Below are 19,159 nucleotides of genomic sequence, written 5' to 3'. Positions count from 1 at the left end.
ACACGGCGGGGACGCGGCTGGGGTCGATCCGGCGGCTAATCGGCTGCCGGATCGACCCGTGTATTCCCAGCATTACTGTTATACTAGACTCTTATACAGTAATCCGTAATATAGTAAAGGGGTCAGTTGGCGCAGGCACAGCCTGGCTGCACACACTCCTTCGTCGTGCTCTGTGCCTGTGCATTAGTACTGCAGAACTCTCCCGGCAACGGGAACCCGATGGGGAGGGGGAATCGGCCAGGCTGTGCATGCGCACTACGGCCACACTTCCAAAATTACCGGGACCTACATCGGAGGATCCAGGCAACGGAGGAGGGCGGCGAGGGACCAGTCGGCCTGAAGGAGGCTGGAGAAAGCCCCAGATATGTATATGTCATGGCCAGAACCCGAAGTCTGGCCACTTCGGGTGCTGGCCAGTCAAATGCAAAGTGGCCGTGCACCTGCGGCCAATGTTAGCAATAAAAAGATTCCCAGCCGCATAAATGCATTTGGTAGCCGTCTCACTGCAGCCAAATGTATCCAACAGGGTAATTGAATTAATTCCTCAGACGGCAATGTGAGATGAAGCCACCTCTTCGGCTCTGACTCCTCCCCCTGCCCCTCTCCGATGCAACTTTGGCAGCCGGGGAACACACGTGCCCCCCAGAGACCCAGAGACATTCGTAGGGGCGGGGAAGCAGAGCGGGGAGGCTGCAGACATCGTTTCTGGCAGCACCCGCTCTGCAGGAAGGAACGGCAGGATTCCCTGCCGATACAAACGACTCTGGGAGACACGCATGTCCCCCGGCTGCCAAAGTTGTATAGGTGAGGGGCAGAGGGAGGAGAGAGAGCTAAAGCTGGCGGCTTCATCTCACATTGCCGCCAGAGGAATTAACTAAATTACCCTCCTTGGATACATTTCGCCGCAGCGAGACGGCCACCAAATGCATTTATGCGGCTGGGATTCCTTTTATTTCTAATAATGGCCGCAGGTGCACAGCCACTTCGCATTTTGACCGGCCAGAACCCGAAGTGGCCAGACTTCGGGTTGTGGCCGTAACATACATTTCTTCTTTTCATTCATTCCAGGTTAACTTTAACAAAATATGTAATAAAAAAAATCAGTATTGTAAATTTTGTATATGAAGATAACTTTTTTAATATCTCTGAAATGTTGTAACTCATGTCATTTGTAATTAGAGGATTGTCTGTATTAGAAGAGTGTGACAGTAAGGACAATGTATATTTCTCCTTTCCTGGAGCATTGCTTGCCTTGGTGTGGATGGCGTAATAGTTAAGGGCTCTGCCTCTGACACAGGAGACCAGGGTTTGAATCTCGGCTCTGCCTGTTCAGTAAGCCAGCACCTATTCAGTAGGAGACCTTTGGCAAGTCTCCCTAACACTGCTACTGCCTATAGCGCGCGCCCTAGTGGCTGCTGCTCTGGCGCTTTGAGTCCGCCAGGAGAAAAGCGCAATATAAATGTTATTTGTCTTGTCTTGATTTGAGTTATTTTGTACACATACTAATATTTTCCTTTATTTCAGGTCCTCCCGTCTTCCACAGCTCTATCCCGGAATATATGGAAGATTGTCTACCTCCGCCTCCTGTTCTTGAATATTCAACAGTAGATACATATTGTCCCACAATCAATGGTATGGTATTTTTTGCACCCTGACTAGATAGATGGATTTTTTTGACCCTCTGATCACATTTTTTTAGCAATGAAGGTGGCACTGATATCGGCAGAGATTGCGGCAGGAGCAGGTTAAGGTTAGGCATCCGTAGAGGGATGGTTTGTGCTGTCATAGCTGAAATTTGTTGGGCTATAAAAGGGCGCTGGAAGTAGCCGAGAAAAGTGATATAGCCGAGAAAAGTAATTACTATGACCTAACTTCTCCCTACTCTCACACAGAACCCTACCCTGGTGGTGCCTAACCCTAAGACCCTCCCCTGGTGGTGCCTAACCCTAAGACCCTCCCCTGGTGGTGCCTAACCCTAAGACCCACTGGTGGTGCCTAACCCTAAGACCCTACTAGTGGTGCCTAACCCTAAGACCCACTGGTGGTGCCTAACCCTTAGACTCACTGGTGGTGCCTAACCCTAATACCCACTGGTGGTGCCTAACCCTAAGACCCTACTGGTGGTAGCTGACCCTAAGACCCCCCTGGTGGTGCCTAACCCTAAGACTCACTCTCTGTTGGTATCCAACCCTAGGGCACCCTTTTGTAGTTGAATTAAAAGCCTTGTAGCCGAATCAAAAATCTTGTCTATAAAAGGGCGCCCTTTTGTAGCCGGCCAGAATAAAAAATCTCAGCTATAAAAAGGCGCCCTTTTGTAGCCGAATCAAAAACTCGGGCGCCCTTTTCACCACCTAAAATAACATTGAAGTCTATGGAGGCGCCCTTTTTACACAGATGGCTCAGACACCCTTTTCAACTTATACCCCTCCCCACCCCCCAACTCCCTAATAAGTGTGAGCAGTATAAAAGAAAAAAAATCCTCCCTGCCCCCTCCACCCCACTTCCTAGTAAGCTAGTAAGTGTCTTTATTATAAACTTCCCCTGTAAGCATGGCCATTATAAACGTAATCCTGGTGATTAAGGGGGCCCGCCTCTCACTAGCTCTCATTTGAATAGTGGAGAAACAGAGAACAAATGCCTACTGCAGTGCTGGGGCTTCTCCTCTTCACTGGCGTCAGTACAGCAGACAGTATCACCCTGTAAGCTCCCGATGCATGTCAAGTGACATCAGAAGCCTACGTAAGGATTCTGCTGCATGCTAACCAGCTGTGGTGAGTACCCGTCTCTGGAGTAGGTATTAGTGCTAGTGCCACCCTGAACCACTCATTCAAATAGGAGGGAAAACGCGAGAGTGTTAGGTCCCTTTAGTGGTTTCAAAGGTTGCAGGGGTTATAGTTACAGCTTTGTGTCTAACCATTTCCCTCTCTTTTAACTATTTCCAATTACCCACAGATTCACCCCCACCTCTTGCATTGTAAAACTAATTGGGCAGGTGGAGTCCATTTCTTCTATTCTGTATGCAAGTTTCTCATCTGTACCCATGTTTTAATGTATATTGCTGCTTGATCTGTAAATGCTTTATAAATAAAAGATTATAATAATATTTAAAGGACAATTGAAATGAGAGGGTTATGGAGGCTCCCATATTTACTGTATTTTTTTTTAAGCAAAGCTAGCTGCCTGACTATCCTGCTGATCCTCTGCCTCTAATACCTTTAGCCGTAGATCCTAAATAAGCATGCAGCAGACCAGGTTTTTCTGATATTGTCCGATATGACAAGATTAGCTGCATGCTTGTTTCTGGTGTTATTCAGACACTACTGCTGCAGCCAAATAGACTAGCAGAGTTGCCAGGCAGCTGGTATTGTTTAAAAGGCAATAAATATGGCAGCCTCCATATTTTTCTCGCTTCAGTTGTCCTTTAACCACTTGCCGACCGGCCACTACCTATTGGCGCGGCAAGGTGGCACCCCCAGGGCTGCGTAGCGCCAATCGGCGGTGGCACCTGGGGGACTGATTAGCCGGGGATCAAGCGCAGGGATGCGCGCGCATCCTCTGGCATTAGGCTCCGCCCACCCGCGACATCAACCCGCCGGCCAATTAGCAGCGCCGGCGGGTTGTTAACCGTCCGATCTCGCCGTTACTAAACTATAATACACTTTGTTATGTATACAGTGACTGCCTCCTCCCCTGGTGGTCCCAGTGATCGAGCGACCACCAGGGGAGGAGGCAGCTGTGTATGTTATCACACACACACACTGATCCTGCCCCCTGATCACCCACAGCCTCAGACCCCCCCTGAACACCCCCTCAGATCACTGTTTGCACCCAATCACCCCAAAACACATTATAATATTTCTCCTGAGTACAGGGATACCACATGTGTGACACCTTTTTTGCAGCCTAGGTGCGCTAAGGGGCCCAAAGTCCTATGAGCACCTTTAAAGGAAAGGTTCAGGGAGGGTGGGTAAAAAATAAAAATCAAATTCCACTTACCTGGGGCTTCCTCCAGCCCGTGGCAGGCAGGAGGTGCCCTCGCCGCCGCTCCGCAGGCTCCCGGTGGTCTCCGGTGGCCGACCCGACCTGGCCTGGCCGGCTGCCAGGTCGGGCTCTTCTGCGCTCCAAGGCCCGGAACTTCTGCGTCCCACGCCGGCGCTCTGACGTCATCGGACGTCCTCCGGGCTCTACTGCGCATGCGCAGTAGGTCTGTGCCTGCACAGTAGAGCCCGGAGGACGTCCGATGACGTCAGAGCGCCGGCGTGGGACGCAGAAGTTCCGGGCCTTGGAGCGCAGAAGAGCCCGACCTGGCAGCCGGCCTGGCCAGGTCAGGTCGGCCACCGGAGACCACCGGGAGCCTGCGGAGCGGCGGCGAGGGCACCTCCTGCCTGCCACGGGCTGGAGGAAGCCCCAGGTAAGTGGAATTTGATTTTTATTTTTTACCCACCCTCCCTGAACCTTCCCTTTAAGCTTTACAGGGGTGCTTACAATTTAGCACCCCCCAAAATGCCAGGACAGTAAACACACCCCACATATAACTATTTTGGAAAGAAGACAACCCAAAGTATTCAGAGAGGGGCATGGTGAGTCCGTGGCAGATTTCATTTTTTTTTAGTCACAAATAAGCAGAAATGGAACCTTTTTTTATTTTATTTTTTTGTCACAAAGTGTCATTTTCCGTTAACTTGTGACAAAAATAAAATCTTCTATGAACTCACCATGCCTCTTAGTGAATACTTTGGAATGTCTTCTTTCCAAAATGGGGTCATTTGGGGGGTATTTATACTATCCTGGAATTCTAGCACCTGATGAAACATGACAAGTGGTCAGAAAAGTCAGAGATGCTTCAAAATGGGAAAAATCACTTTTTGCACCATAGCTTGTAAACGCTATAACTTTTGCCCAAACAAAAAAAAAATCCAGTAAGTGTCAGACATGTAGCACAATACATTTAGACAAAAATGTATATAAAAATTTTACTTTATTTGAAAAATGTCAGTACAGAAAGTAAAAAAAAAAATCCTTTTTTTTTTGACAAAATTCATGTATTTTTTTGATGAATATAATAAGAACTAAAAATCACAGCAGCAATCAAATAGCACCAACAGAAAGCTATATTAGTGACAAGAAAAGGAGGTAAATTTAATTTAGATAGTAGGTTGTATGACCGAGCAATAAACCGTTAAAGCTGCAGTGGTCTGAATGGAAAAAAAGTGGCTGGTCCTTAAAGGGTTTTAAGGCTGCAGTCCTTAAAGAGAATCTGTATTGTTAAAATCGCACAAAAGTAAACATACCAGTGTGTTAGGGGACATCTCCTATTACCCTCTGTCACAATTTCGCCGCTCCCCGCCGCATTAAAAGTGGTTAAAAACAGTTTTAAAAAGTTTGTTTATAAACAAACAAAATGGCCATCAAAACAGGAAGTAGATTGATGTACAGTATGTCCACACATAGAAAATACATCCATACACAAGCAGGCTGTATACAGCCTTCCTTTTGAATCTCAAGAGATCATTTGTGTGTTTCTTTCCCCCCGCATCTCTCATGCACTGAAGTTTCAGGCTGCTCTTTTCTTCCTGCAAACAGCTTTGCCCTTGTATGTAATTCTTCAGTATGTGAAAGCCCAGCCAGCTCAGAGGACGATTTATCCAGCTTGTAAAAGATAAGAGAGAAGAGAGAAGCTGCTCTAATCTAAATAACACACAGGCGGTGTGCAGAGAGGGGCCTGGAAGGGGGAGTTCATAGCAGAACCACAACACTGAAGAACTTGGCAGCCTTCCAGACACAGGCTGACAAGTCTGACAAGAGAAAGATACATTGATTTATTACAGAGACAGTGATAGTATAAAGTGCTGCAGTAAGCCAGAACACATTAGAATAGCTTTTGGAACTTGTAGGATGATAAAAAACAGGATGCAATTTTTGTTACGGAGTCTCTTTAAGTGGTTAAAATGCATTTCATACATATTCCGCCAGTAACTAACCCCATTAGTGTATGTGTCACTCCTACTTGCATCACATATTTCATATGCTGTATGTTATTCTCCATCAAGACATTTTTTTTATTCAATTTGTTTGCTTGGAGCTACTACAAAAATGAATGACAGGACTCTCCTTTTTCAGTGTCCAGCTGTCCGCCTGACGATTTTCTCCCGCCACCGCCGCCCCCTGGCTATGACTGTCAGATAGTAAATTTATCAAACTATGGTATGTCCCGTGTGTTTCATAATCAAAATAAATATTATTTAAAGAGGCATCGGCATCGTGACTTGTAATAGAATACATTATTTAGGATACTCAATTTTATGTCAATTATTCTGGTTTCAGCATCAGTAACGCTTCCTATATGTATATATTCATACCTGCCAACTTTTTGAGATAAGAAAGAGGGACACTTAAGCCACACCTCTAATCACAACCCCAACCGCACCTCCATTAAAGCCCCTGGCGCACACCTAGTAACGCATACCATAAAGATTTCATAAGAAAAATACGCTGTTTTATAATTCAAACCATGCTGGTTTATCATATTTGAAAAAAATCTAAATTGAAAGGATGGGAATGAAGTTCAAATTCATTGAAACACATTTTTTCAGTAGATAAAATACATATATTTACATAGATCTGTACATCAGAATCAATTTATTTTCGCCAAGTAAGTTTGCACCTACAAGGAATTGGTCTTGGCAGTTGCTTAACAAACACAAACACAAACAATACAAGGACAGACAGTGTGAATATTATAAGTTAAGGACATTATAAGTATAGTGGCAGTAAGCAATGTGAGAATTGTTCATGTTTAGTTCTGTGCTGATTACTTTCAGTCCTAGCAGCTCTAACGTGGTTCAGCATTAAGTATGGCTACCGCTTGAGGAAAAAAGCTGTTCCTGTGTCTGGAGGTTTTGGTAGCGATTGACCGGAATCTTACTCCTGAAGGCATGCGCTGGAAGATGGAGTGAGCTGGGTGAGAGGGGTCAGAGGCAATTTTGGTTGCTCTTTTTCTGCACCTGCTAGCGTAAAGATCCTGCAGGGAAGGTAAGCTACAGCCAATTATCCTTTCCGCTGTTCGGATGATGCGCTGCAGCCTCACCTTTTCTAATGCTGAGCAGGAGCCGAACCATACAGTCATAGATGATGTTATGGTGAATTCAATGATTGCAGTGTAGAACTGCACCATTAAATTTTGAGGTAGACCAAACTTTTTTAGCTGCCGTAGATGGTGCATTCTCTGTTGTGCTTTCTTGACAATAGTGGCAGTGTTGTTGTCCCATTTTAAGTCGTTTGAGATTGTGGACCCAAGAAACTTGAATGACTCTACTTGGGTTATTGTGGATCCATTTATGGTTAAGGGGAGGTGCTGGGGGGGAGATCAGCCCTGAAAGAGAAACAAATAATGAAGGATGGACAGAGGAATTGTGTCCCCTAAGAGGGTTGTTTGAGTTGAGAGATATGTATATTCCTGTATATTTATATGCATCTATCAAGAGGTAGAAGGTTTTGCCATGAGGCTGCAACACATATGCTCAGAATACTCACTATAATTGTTATTAACCCAACTGGTGATTTTGTGTAGCCAGTATGATTACATTGTAAAGTTTTTGCACAAATATGGCCATAAACACCTAATACCTCTCAGTTGGAAAGTGATTCTTTATTGAACATACAAAGCCGCTGATAGACACCTTCCACGACCAAAAACACAGACAGTAATAAAACCTATTTCTGCGCAGAAATAACACATAAAACCAAGGAGCCAACCCACACTTCCCCTAGTACCATACTCTAGGCTTCCGTGCATGGAGTCCGTCATTAACTCTCTGCTCCATGCACGCAAGCCCAGCCCACCCACAACTCTCACTCCACCTAGCACCAAGCATACAGCAGCTGCCTCCCCCTAATGGGGATAAGTCCTTAGATGTTAGGCAGTAGCAAGCAAGCGTATTTAGTAAGCATCAAGAGATTTGAGCCAAGGTGCTGATATATGAAGCATGAAGCAATCTCAACCAGACATCAATATCCCACAGTTCATCAGTGACACACAAGGACTTGTTATACTTGCAGTGCTCCACGATTTGAAGTGGCTTGGTTCACCCTTCTGTTCCACTCCTCTCCCCTTATCCACAGGCCAGTCCACCGCTGTAATTCCCTCCACTCCAGGTGTCATTTGCAGATTACCCGGAGGAGTAGCAGGCAGGACATTCCCATCTACAGTCCTGGGGGGGCGGCTGAATGTCACCAAGCCTCCGCACACACAAAGTCTCTGTGTACCCTAAATGCTGATTATATACTGGTTCATCCCCTCAGCTATAAGTACATCGGGTATAGGTACGCTTGGTACGTGCCTCCGCATCGCCTTGTCAGGTCAGGATGCGGTTGACAGGCGCTTTTGGGCTGCGATGTTGCGGGCAGTGGGGAACGCTAAATCCGCATGGTGTGGCGATTGGCTCCTCCCACCAACGTTTCGCGTCACTTGTGGAGCACTGCAAGTATAACAAGTCCTTGTGTGTCACTGATGAACTGTGGGATATTGATGTCTGGTTGAGATTGCTTCATGCTTCATATATCAGCACCTTGGCTCAAATCTCTTGATGCTTACTAAATACGCTTGCTTGCTACTGCCTAACATCTAAGGACTTATCCCCATTAGGGGGAGGCAGCTGCTGTACGCTTGGTGCTAGGTGGAGTGAGAGTTGTGGGTGGGCTGGGCTTGCGTGCATGGAGCAGAGAGTTAATGACGGACTCCATGCACGGAAGCCTAGAGCATGGTACTAGGGGAAGTGTGGGTTGGCTCCTTGGTTTTATGTGTTATTTCTGCGCAGAAATAGGTTTTATTACTGTCTGTGTTTTTGGTCGTGGAAGGTGTCTATCAGCGGCTTTGTATGTTCAATAAAGAATCACTTTCCAACTGAGAGGTATTAGGTGTTTATGGCCATATTTGTGCAAAAACTTTACAATATTTATATGCATCCCCACCCTCCCAGTGTTGCTTAGCTTAGGCCTAGGCTATTTATTTTGCAGCCTTTTGACCCAGAGCAGCGGCGGCGATCGCAGCAAAGTTTAGATAGTTCCTCCCCTCTGCCTCTGAAATCTCTGGCTAGTAAACTCCTCCTTCTGCCCAGACTGAGCTCCCACAAGTCCTTGCTACAGTGCCAGGGCACTCAAAAAAGCTGTGGGCGAGGCTTGTTTAGTTTATAGGGAATTCAAGTATTAAGGCCTCTTTCACAGTGCGACGTTAAAGTCGCACATTAGAAAATGTTTAGCGTGGACTAACGCACAGCAATATTAAGTCTTTGCAACATTCACAGTGCACACGTTGCGTTGTGTGTAATGTGTAGCAATATTTAGAGAGTGCTGCATGCTATGCAATAACTCTTCTGCGTTGTGTGTTTTGCACGTGCTCAGTAATGTGTTTTTTTGGGTTTTTTTTTAAATGTATTGCATGCACTGTTTTCGTTCCATCACTGTGCGATGAAAACAGCACACCAAACGCAGGGCTAAAGAATGTACTATAACGTCTAAGTTATAGTCTTTCAATGCATTGCATTAGGGGCACATTATATGCGACCTTAATTAACGTCACATCAAATGCAACGTCCCACTGTGAAAGAGGCCTTAAAACAAAACAAAAAAAGTATTTGGCTTGAGGAATGCCCTATAAACTATATGAAAGGAACACAATTACACACTTATTCAATAAGTAAACGTTTATCTCTGATCCACTTTAAAGAGACTCTGAAGTCTCAAAAAAAGTATTTTTATTTAACAAATATTTTTAATATGTTAGCCCTAACTAAACCGCCGCATTCCCGACGCTGTACACTATCTAAATTCCCCCAAACTCCCGGGGGGGGGGGGCAATCCGGGCAGCGCTACTGTGAGAGGCAGAGCTATGAGCCTCAGCTCTGCCTCTCAGCTAGTCTGTCATCCCAGATCGACCCCTCTCCCCCGCCCCTCTCAGTCTTCCTTCACTAAGAGGAGCGGGGGAGAGGCGGAGATCCGCCGCTGACAGACGCGTGTGAGGCAGGGCTGCAGCTCATAGCTCTGCCTCGCACGGAAGCGCACAGGGCAGCAAAATCCACAACCAAGAAAGTCATGAATTATGAGAGGGAGGGGGAGTCAGGGGGGATTTAGATAGTTTACAGCGGCGGGAATGCGGCGTTTGTAAAATAAAAAGATGTGTTTTTTTTTTACTTAAGTATCTCTTTAAGCACTTTTTATTTCATTTTCATATATCCATTTAATCTGTTCATCAGTGTTTTATAGCATTCTTCACAGCGTATTAACAGCCAGACTAATTGCCATGATTTATTCCACACAGACTTCAGCATTCCTTTCCTGGATGACCTGCCGCCTCCTCCAGAGTGCTAGACACAGGAAGTTGTCAGCCCGCTGCCCTGCCATGGGAGAGAGCAGACAGAACACCTGGCTTTCTCTTTCGGTTTCCCCACATCAAGCATATTGCAAGAATGTTCCTTACACTGTTTCCTGACTCTACTGAAAACAGGAAATGAAGAGAAAATGCTGAATGGGCAGTCGTTACTTATACAGATCCTTGGCCTAGTTTTGTTTTGCAATGTTAACAGTACTTCAGTGGAGTGTTGAAAGTTATTTTACCTCTGCTGATGTGGACGGATTGCATTCTACAAACAGCCTCAGTATAAGCACAGAGGTTGACATGCCTTTTTCTTAAAGGCAACTGAGCACTAGTCCTTTTTTAAAAAAATTTAAATGAACCTCCCCGTAAGGGAGGTTCATAATGGTGTGAACCTCACTACATACCTGCGGGTGCTGCTCCTTTGGCTTTGCGCCATTTTCTCCTTCTCTTCTGGACACATTTTCTAATTCCCGGCTGTGTTATGCGCGAGCTATGCAATGCATGCCGGAAGGTGTAGCTTGTCGGTGTGAGAACATCAGTACTCACATACACCGACTAGATCTCCCAGCATGCATTGCTGCGTGCACGCGAGAAAGACACTGCTGAGCAGGGGCGTTGCTAGCCCTAAAGAATAGTGGCACGTGCCCCGGATCTATTCTACGGTGCCCTGGATGTCCCCCAGTCAGGATCAGGCAGCGGGCGGCAGCACTCAACTCCACCCAGCACACCCACCATTGAAGCACCACAGCACCCAGCATTCCCCCATAGAGACACCACAGCTTTTAGACGGCTGTTAAGTTCATGTAACTGTTGCTCCACCCATGACCACACCCACATTCTGGTGCATGGACATATTTCGAATGCAGTGCCCAAAAGTGCCCTGAATCTCTTAGGATCCTAGAAACACCCCTGCTGCTGAGAACTAAAAAGTTTGGCAGATGCAGCCAATCAGTGGAGAAGATGGCACATCCCATAGTGACTAAGGTTCAGAGGTGCAGCAGGTAATTAGTGAGGCTCACCCCAACCCTTGCCGCATACATTTAAATTTGCCACGGCCAAATTTTGGAGCATGGTGAAGCCAAAAGGTTGCTCAACCTGCACCTGATGAAAGCCCGGGGTGGCGTTAATGCTATTCCCTCTTCGAGTTGTAGAAACTCGGGACACGTCATTCAGTCATTGGCTATTGCCGGCGGCCGCATTACCTAATTTTTTCCTTCTAATTTGAGCTCCAGCAATTGCCCAAACCGTCGGCGCAAATTAGCTGCCCAACAGCACACACCATTTCAAACCTCCCTTATGGAGAGGTACATTTTTAAAAACATGTTTACTGCTGCTCAGTTCCCTTTAAAGGACCACTAGTGTGAAAATTGTAAAATTAAAAATACAAGTAAAAACACATCAATAACATCTCCCAGAGTAACATGTACTATAAATTACTTTTCTCCTATGTTGCAGTCACTTACAGTAGGTAGTAGAAAGTTGTCAGAAACGACACATTTTGGACTAGCCCATCTCCTCATAGGGGATTCTCAGGGTTTTTCCTTTATTTTCAAAAGCACTTAGTGAAGGGCAGATGCTCAGTCCAACTGCCAGAATAGTGTGCAAACAGATGGGCAGCACGGCCTTCATCTTCATATAGATCCTTTCTATGGAGTGCTTTTATAAAAAATAAATGAAATACTGAGAATCCCCCACGAAGAGATGGACTAGTCAAAGACTTGTTAACTCTGTCAGATTTCTACTAACTACTGTAAGTGACAGTAACATAGGAGAGAAACATACTTCTTATTTGTATGTTTTCACGCATTGTAAATTTTGAAAATTTTTGATAGTGGTCTATTAAGGTGTAAATTAACTGTACCATTTTTATGAACAACTCTATATTTCAATCAGATAGATCAGATCTAATTGTATACAAATGAATTATTGCTCACGACAGAGTAAATTAATCATATAGTTGATCATAGCTGGTTTGTCAGTCTGATCACATTGAAAAATGCAGCGTTGATGTACATGAACTATTCATTTTTTACGCAACCTTCTACTAACAAAGCTTTATTATTAACGGGGATGGGTGAGTGTTGCCTAAAGGGGAGCAGCCCTTGTGATCACAGGGGAGCCCAGAGCTGTGGGGGTATCCCAACAACGAACCGTTCCTTCCTTAAAGAGAATCTGTATTGTCAAAAGTAAACATACCAGTGCGTTAGGGGACATCTCCTATTACCCTCTGTCACAATTTCGCCGCTCCTCGCCGCCTTAAAAGTGGTTAAAAACAGTTTTTAAAAGTTTGTTTATAAACAAACAAAATGGCCACCAAAACAGGAAGTAGGTTGATGTACAGTATGTCCACACATAGAAAAATACATCCATACACAAGCAGGCTGTATACAGCCTTCCTTTTGAATCTCAAGAGATCATTTGTGTGTTTCTTTCTCCCTGCATCTCTCATGCACTGAAGTTTCAGGCTGCTCGTTTCTTCCTGCAAACAGCTTTGCCCTTGTCTGTAATTCTTCAGTATGTGAAAGCCCAGCCAGCTCAGAGGACGATTTATCCAGCTTGTAAAAGATAAGAGAGAAGAGAGAAGCTGCAATAATCTAAATAATACACAGGCAGTGTGCATAGAGGGGCCTGGAAGGGGGAGTTCATAGCAGAACCACAACACTGAAGAACTTGGCAGCCTTCCAGACACAGGCTGACAAGTCTGACAAGAGAGAGATAAGTTGATTTATTACAGAGACTGTGATAGCAGAAAGTGCTGCAGTTAGCCAGAACACATTAGAATAGCTTTTGGAACTTGTAGGATGATAAAAAACAGGATGTAATTTTTGTTACGGAGTCTCTTTAAGATACAAGAGACTATACTTCAGATCAGTTGTCTTTGTGACTACACATGTTATGGGTGTGAAGATCATGATGGCCACCAGGGGCGTAACTAGAAATCGCTGGGGCCCCCCTGAAAAAATTGGGATGCCCTGGGGCCAATAGGCCGTTTTGGGGGCAGGAATGGTCACAGCATGAGGGGAGAGCATTGGCCACTTGCGTCGGCAGGAAGGGGGGCCACTCCCCCCCCCCTCCCTCACCTTGGGCTCTCCCCTCAGCATTAAATGGCAATAGGAGCAGCGGCGGCAGGAACACAAGCATAGCTCCATGCTTCCTCCACGGAGGTCCGATATCTGAGCGTCTGACGCTATTTCCTGATAAACCGGAAGTAGCGTGTGGCACTTAGACATCGGACCTCTGCGGTGGATGCATGGGGCTGTGCTTGTGTTCCTGCTGCCGCTGCTCCTATCGCCGATTAATGCTGGAGGGGGAGCGCTGAGGGAGGGGGGAGTGGTCCCCTCCTTGCCGAAGTAGGTGGCCAATGCTCTCTCCACTCATGCTGTGACCCCTCCTGCCTCCCAAAATGGCCCCGAGCGGGCCCCTGTTACGCCACTGATGGCCACACTAGTTTGGCTTCTCACCAATGGGAGATCTTTCATGTCTGACAAGCTGTGTTTTCTGTACAAAACATTTCCCACACTCAGTGCAAGAATAGCAGCGATGAGTAAAAAATGGCTATGTTCTTTTCAATAATTTTCGTGAAAATGGTACATTTAGATTTTTGAGCGAAAATTCTATGAAAAATAGTCTTATTTTTTGCGTTTATCACAAATATTCACAGTAAAAATACAGATTTTTGTGGTGTCATAGAAAAATAGTTGCAGTAAAATATCGGTTTCCTGTGTTTCTGCAGCAAAATATATATAGGTTTTTGGGGGGTGTCTTTTTACATTTTCGAGGGAAAAATATCAAATTTACACGTAAAACACAAAAACATAAGCAAATTTTCGCCAAATTGAAAATATGATTTTCGATGCGAAAATGTATTTGGCCAAAATACGCAAGCAACACTGATGAATAGGGCTTCTTCTCACCAGTGGGTTATATTTCACGTCTGACAAGCTGTGATTTCTGTACATAACATGTCCTACACTCAGCACATGATTGTAGTTTTTCACCAGCGTGAGTTCTCTCATGTTTGACAAGGTTTCCTTTATCACCAAAATATTTCCCAAAGTCTGAACATTTCCACAAAGACTTACAATTAAATAAAAACATACCCATGAAAAAGTCCTTTAATGATCTTAATTAACCATAAATAATTACGGTACCTTTTATTACTTCCACAACTGTATCCTTGAAAATGATCCTGCACCATATCCTCTCGATAACCAATGGACAACGGAGAACACCAAACACGTCAATCCCTGCCCCGACAACTAACGAACTGCCCCACACGTCGATCCAAACAAGTGCGACAAGCAGCGATTTATGCCAAACACGTTTCCCACACAAAGAACATGAATAGTGCTTATTTAGTAGGTGAAACAAGCTCTACTTTCTATGCAAAAAATGTCCCTCACTCAGCACATGAAAAGGGCTTCTCACCAGTGTGAGATCTCTCATGTGTGACATCTGGTGCTGTGGTTACTTTAGATGCTGGCATTTGTGGGTACTATGGGTGTGGGCTGGCAGAAAGGATAGCGGGAGCTGTAGTAGCAGCAGTGAGGGATGGAGCTCTCCTCCATACTAAGTACAAGCGGAGAGCCTTAACCATGTTTAAAAGTGCCTCCAGGGCTCCACATTGGTTCATTAGTAGACCAATGGGAATCTCCATGGAAAAAGTCCTTTACTGTTCGAAATTAACCATAAATACTTACCTTTCATTGATGACCCAAAGCGAATATCCTCAGAAATGATCCCGCGCCAATATCCTCTAGGGTCCAATCACCATCTTCTCTCCAGATGAACAGTTGGTGCTGAATGGCATAGGCAGCCTCTGATTTTGTATTACAGTTGCTAGGAACAGGAAAATTGGCTGCAGAAACAAAACATTTCAGCTTCAGAGGGAGTCTCCCTATGTCCATAGTGTTGTCATCAAGATGGCTGCCGGGATTCCTCTGGTCCCAGGAGGCCACACTCGGATTACAGAAGGAGCAGTTTTTTTATATGAATGGAGGTTGCAGGACCAGACCATTCACTGGCCTGGACCCACATTGATGTGAAAAACGGCTTGTTCTACAACTCAAGCCTGGCCTCTGGTGACCATCTCAGTGATGTCACCATGGACATAATCATATGTCCATAGTGACACTCTGTTTTGCTGAAAATTCATGTTTTTGTGTTCCCAGTAGCTTCAATACTGAAGCAGAGGCTGCCTACGCCATTTAACGCTGAGTGTTCAGCAGGAGAGTAGCTGGTTACTTACGCTCTACAGCAGAGTACCCCAACCCTGTCCTAAAGGTTTCCCAACAGTACATGTATGTTTTGCAAGAAACCACAAACATGCACAGATGAGGTAATTAGTGACTCAGCAGAGCTGATGAACTACCTGTGTGGATTTCCACAAAACATGCACTGTTGGTGGGCCTTGAGGACAGAGTTGGGGAACACTGCTTCTACAGGACATTGGGGTGGGACTATTTCTGAGAATATTGGCATTATACCAGTATTGAAAGGTAAGTATTTAGGGTTAATTCAGATCGATAAAGGACATTTTTTACTTGTGTTTTTAACTGTTTATGGCAATGGGTAAAGGGCACATTAGTACCCCTATACTCATTTCACCTGGGGAGGGGCAGACATCTGGGGGTCCCCTTGTTAAAGAGGCATCCAGGAAACCCACAGGTATGGGATCTGTTACACCCACTTCCTCCTGGGTACCGGAAATGGGGATGTATTGGACAAGGACTTTGGGGGAGAGGGGGAAGCTTTGCCACTCCTCTCTTCCAGAACCCACCCATACCACGGACCATGCAAGCTAATATAGCTCAGGGTGTGGAGCCACACACGCTCTGGGCTACAAATTCTGGCTATACCAGCCTACATGGGTTACAACGGGTTAAAGGGGAACTTCAGCCTAAACAAACATACTGTCATTAAGTTACATTAGTTATGTTAATTAGAATAGATAGGTAATATAATTTTTTACCCACCCTGTTTTAAAAGAACAGGCAAATGTTTGTGATTCATGGGGGCTGCCATCTTTGTCATGGGGGCAGCCATCTTTTTGGTTGAAAGGAGGTGACAAGGAGCAGGAAACACAGTTCCAACTGTCCTGTGTCCTGATAACCCCTCCCAGCTGCACACGCTAGGCTTCAAATGTCAAATTCAAAATGTAAAAAAAAAAAATGTGCACCAAAACAGCAGAACGAGAGCAACAACATCAGAAATCCCATCATGCTTTGCACAGCATCAGGGGAAAAAAGCCCGGGCAGTTTTCTTCTGTGCAGCTTAAAATGAGGCTTGGATAAGAGAAACAAAGTTCTGATGTTGTGAAACTGTTAAAGAAACACCAGGCCTTTTCAGTGCTGCTGAGTCGATTTTTAGTCCGGAGGTTCACTTTAACAAATGTTTTTTACAAAAATGATGGGTTTCAGTGATAAAATTCATCTTCGGGGCTAAATTGCATTGAAGAGAGTACTGCTGACTTTGAGGGTTCATAGCAAAATCTTCATACATGCTAGGATCACCAAATTTGCTAGGTATATTAAGGACCGATAAATAAAGGGGAAAAAATCTTTCAAAAAGACCTTGAAGTTTTTGATAACATTTACATATATCAACATAAAGAGCAATGAATTTCCTGGTGGTCAGTACACAGTGCATATTGAGCACCTGGAAAGTATAGGCAAGATGTAATACGTTTAACCACTTCGTCCTCCTTGACGTATAAAAACGTCAAGGAGGACATGCGTGCTCCCGCGGCCGATCGCGCGCGTGCACGCGCACTCCCGACCGTGGATTCGGTAGCCCAGGAATCAATGTATCGGGCTATGATGCCCGATCACTGATTCCTCTCCCCTGCTGAAAAAGCGACAGCTTCTCTCGGAAGCTACGCTTTTTTTTGAAGCTATGTCCCTCTAAGCGTACATTGTATGCTTAGAGTGACGTCATGTAAACAAACTCAAGATTGCCATCTTGTGGCCAAAAAGTAAAACTACATCTAAAAGTAAAAAAACATTACAATACACAAATATTTCCTCAAATAAAACACTATTTATATCCCACCCTCCCAAAAATGCCCACATAAAATGTTTAATAAAAAAAACAAAAACATTACTATAAAAAAACACAAATATTTACCTAAGGGTCTAAACTTTTTAAATATCTATGTAAAGATGAAATATTTCTCTCTACTTTTTTTTTTTTTATATAAGCTTGTAAATAGTGATAGATGCAAAATGGAAAAAAATGCTCTTTTATTTCCCCAAAAAATATTGTCGCGATACATTGTGATAGGGACATAATTTAAACGGTGAAATAACCGTGACAAATGGGCAAATACAATACGTGGGTTTTAATTATGGAGGCATGTATTATTTTAAAACTATAATTGCCGAAAACTGACAAATAATGATTTTTTTCATTTTTTTTCTTATTCTTACTGTTAAAATGCATTTAGAGTAAGGTAGCTCTTAGCAAAATGTACCTCCTAAAGAAAGCCTAATTGGTGGCGGAAAAAACAAGATATAGATCAGTTCATTGTGATAAGTAGTGATAAAGTTATAGGCTAATGAATGGGAGGTGAACATTGCTCGGATGCATTAAGTGAAAACGACCGAGAGCTTAAAGAGAACCTGTACTGAGTAAAAATATTTAAAGTGACTCTGTAACAAAAATCACAACGTTTTTTCTACCATCCTACAAGTTCCTAAACGTATTCTAATGTGTTCTGGCTCACTGCAGCACTTTGTACTATTACAGTCTCTGTAATAAATCAATGTATCTTTCCCCTGTCAGACTTGTCGGCCTGTGTCTGGAAGGCTGCCAAGTTCTTCAGTGTTGAACTGTTCCTCTATGCACACTCTAGTGTGTGTTTTATTTACATAAGCCAGCAGCTTCTCTGCTATCTTATCAGTAATAGAAGAGAGCTGGATAAAAATCCTCCTCTGTGAAAGTAGCTGGCTGACACATACTGAGGGATTACAAACACAGGCACAGGCAGAGCTGTCTGCAGGAAGCCTGTAATGTTCAGTGCATGAGAGAAGAAGGGGACAGAAGGTAAACACACAAATGATCTTTTGAGATTCAAAAGGAAAGCTGTATACAGCCTGCTTGTGTATGGATGTATTTTCTATGTGTGGACATATTGTACATCAATCTACTTCCTGTTTTGGTGGCCATTTTGTTTGTTTATAAACAAACTTTTTAAAACTGTTTTTGACTACTTTTAATGCGGCGGGGAGCGGCGAAATTGTGACAGAGGGTAATAGGAGATGTCCCCTAACACACTGGTATGTTTACTTTTGTGCGATTTTAACAATACAGATTCTCTTTAAAATAAACACATGAGGTAACTTCAAATGAACATTACATAGTTACCTTGCCATCAGTTCCTCTCACAAGCTCACCATTTTCTTCTGGCAATAATCCCTTCCAGTTCTGACAACGTTTTGTCAGAACTGAAATATATCAGTTGCTGTCAGTAAAATATCAGTTGCTGTCAGTTATAGCTGAGAGGAAAACGGATGTACCAGGTAATGTCCATGTTTCCCTATGGCTCAAGTGAGCAATGTTACAGTTTAACTGTGTGCTGACCAGAAAGCGGTTATGGGGTAACGACCATTTTCAAAATGGAGGACGGAAAATTCCCTTGATCATAGTAAACAAACAGGACGCGGGACAGGAGAAAGACACTGAGGAGTAGACTACATGGAAGGTAAGTATGACTTGTGTATGCTTATTTTGACTTTTAATTTTCAGTACAGGTTTTCTTTAAGTGGTTAAAGCCAGGGACCACTGTAT

General features: G+C 44.3%; 1 protein-coding gene across 4 annotated transcripts in view; it reads left to right on the top strand.

The window, feature by feature from the left end:
- The window catches only part of LOC137542301 (ABI gene family member 3-like), a 336,298-nt gene extending 323,765 nt beyond the window's left edge, over nucleotides 1-12,533 (top strand). For all 4 annotated transcript variants that reach the window (XM_068264119.1, XM_068264121.1, XM_068264120.1 and 1 more), the window contains 3 exons: nucleotides 1,525-1,632; nucleotides 6,121-6,204; nucleotides 10,316-12,533. In XM_068264119.1, the coding sequence (XP_068120220.1) occupies nucleotides 1,525-1,632; nucleotides 6,121-6,204; nucleotides 10,316-10,365 (242 nt within the window). In that variant the 3' untranslated portion in view covers nucleotides 10,366-12,533. The remainder of the gene's footprint in view (nucleotides 1-1,524; nucleotides 1,633-6,120; nucleotides 6,205-10,315) is intronic.
- Nucleotides 12,534-19,159: the final 6,626 nt, after the last annotated feature.

The sequence above is a fragment of the Hyperolius riggenbachi genome, chromosome 12, assembly GCF_040937935.1.
Source record: "Hyperolius riggenbachi isolate aHypRig1 chromosome 12, aHypRig1.pri, whole genome shotgun sequence".
NCBI classification, from domain to species: domain Eukaryota; kingdom Metazoa; phylum Chordata; class Amphibia; order Anura; family Hyperoliidae; genus Hyperolius; species Hyperolius riggenbachi.
Note: the sequence above shows the minus strand (reverse complement) of the source record. Positions and strands in the feature narration are given on the sequence as shown.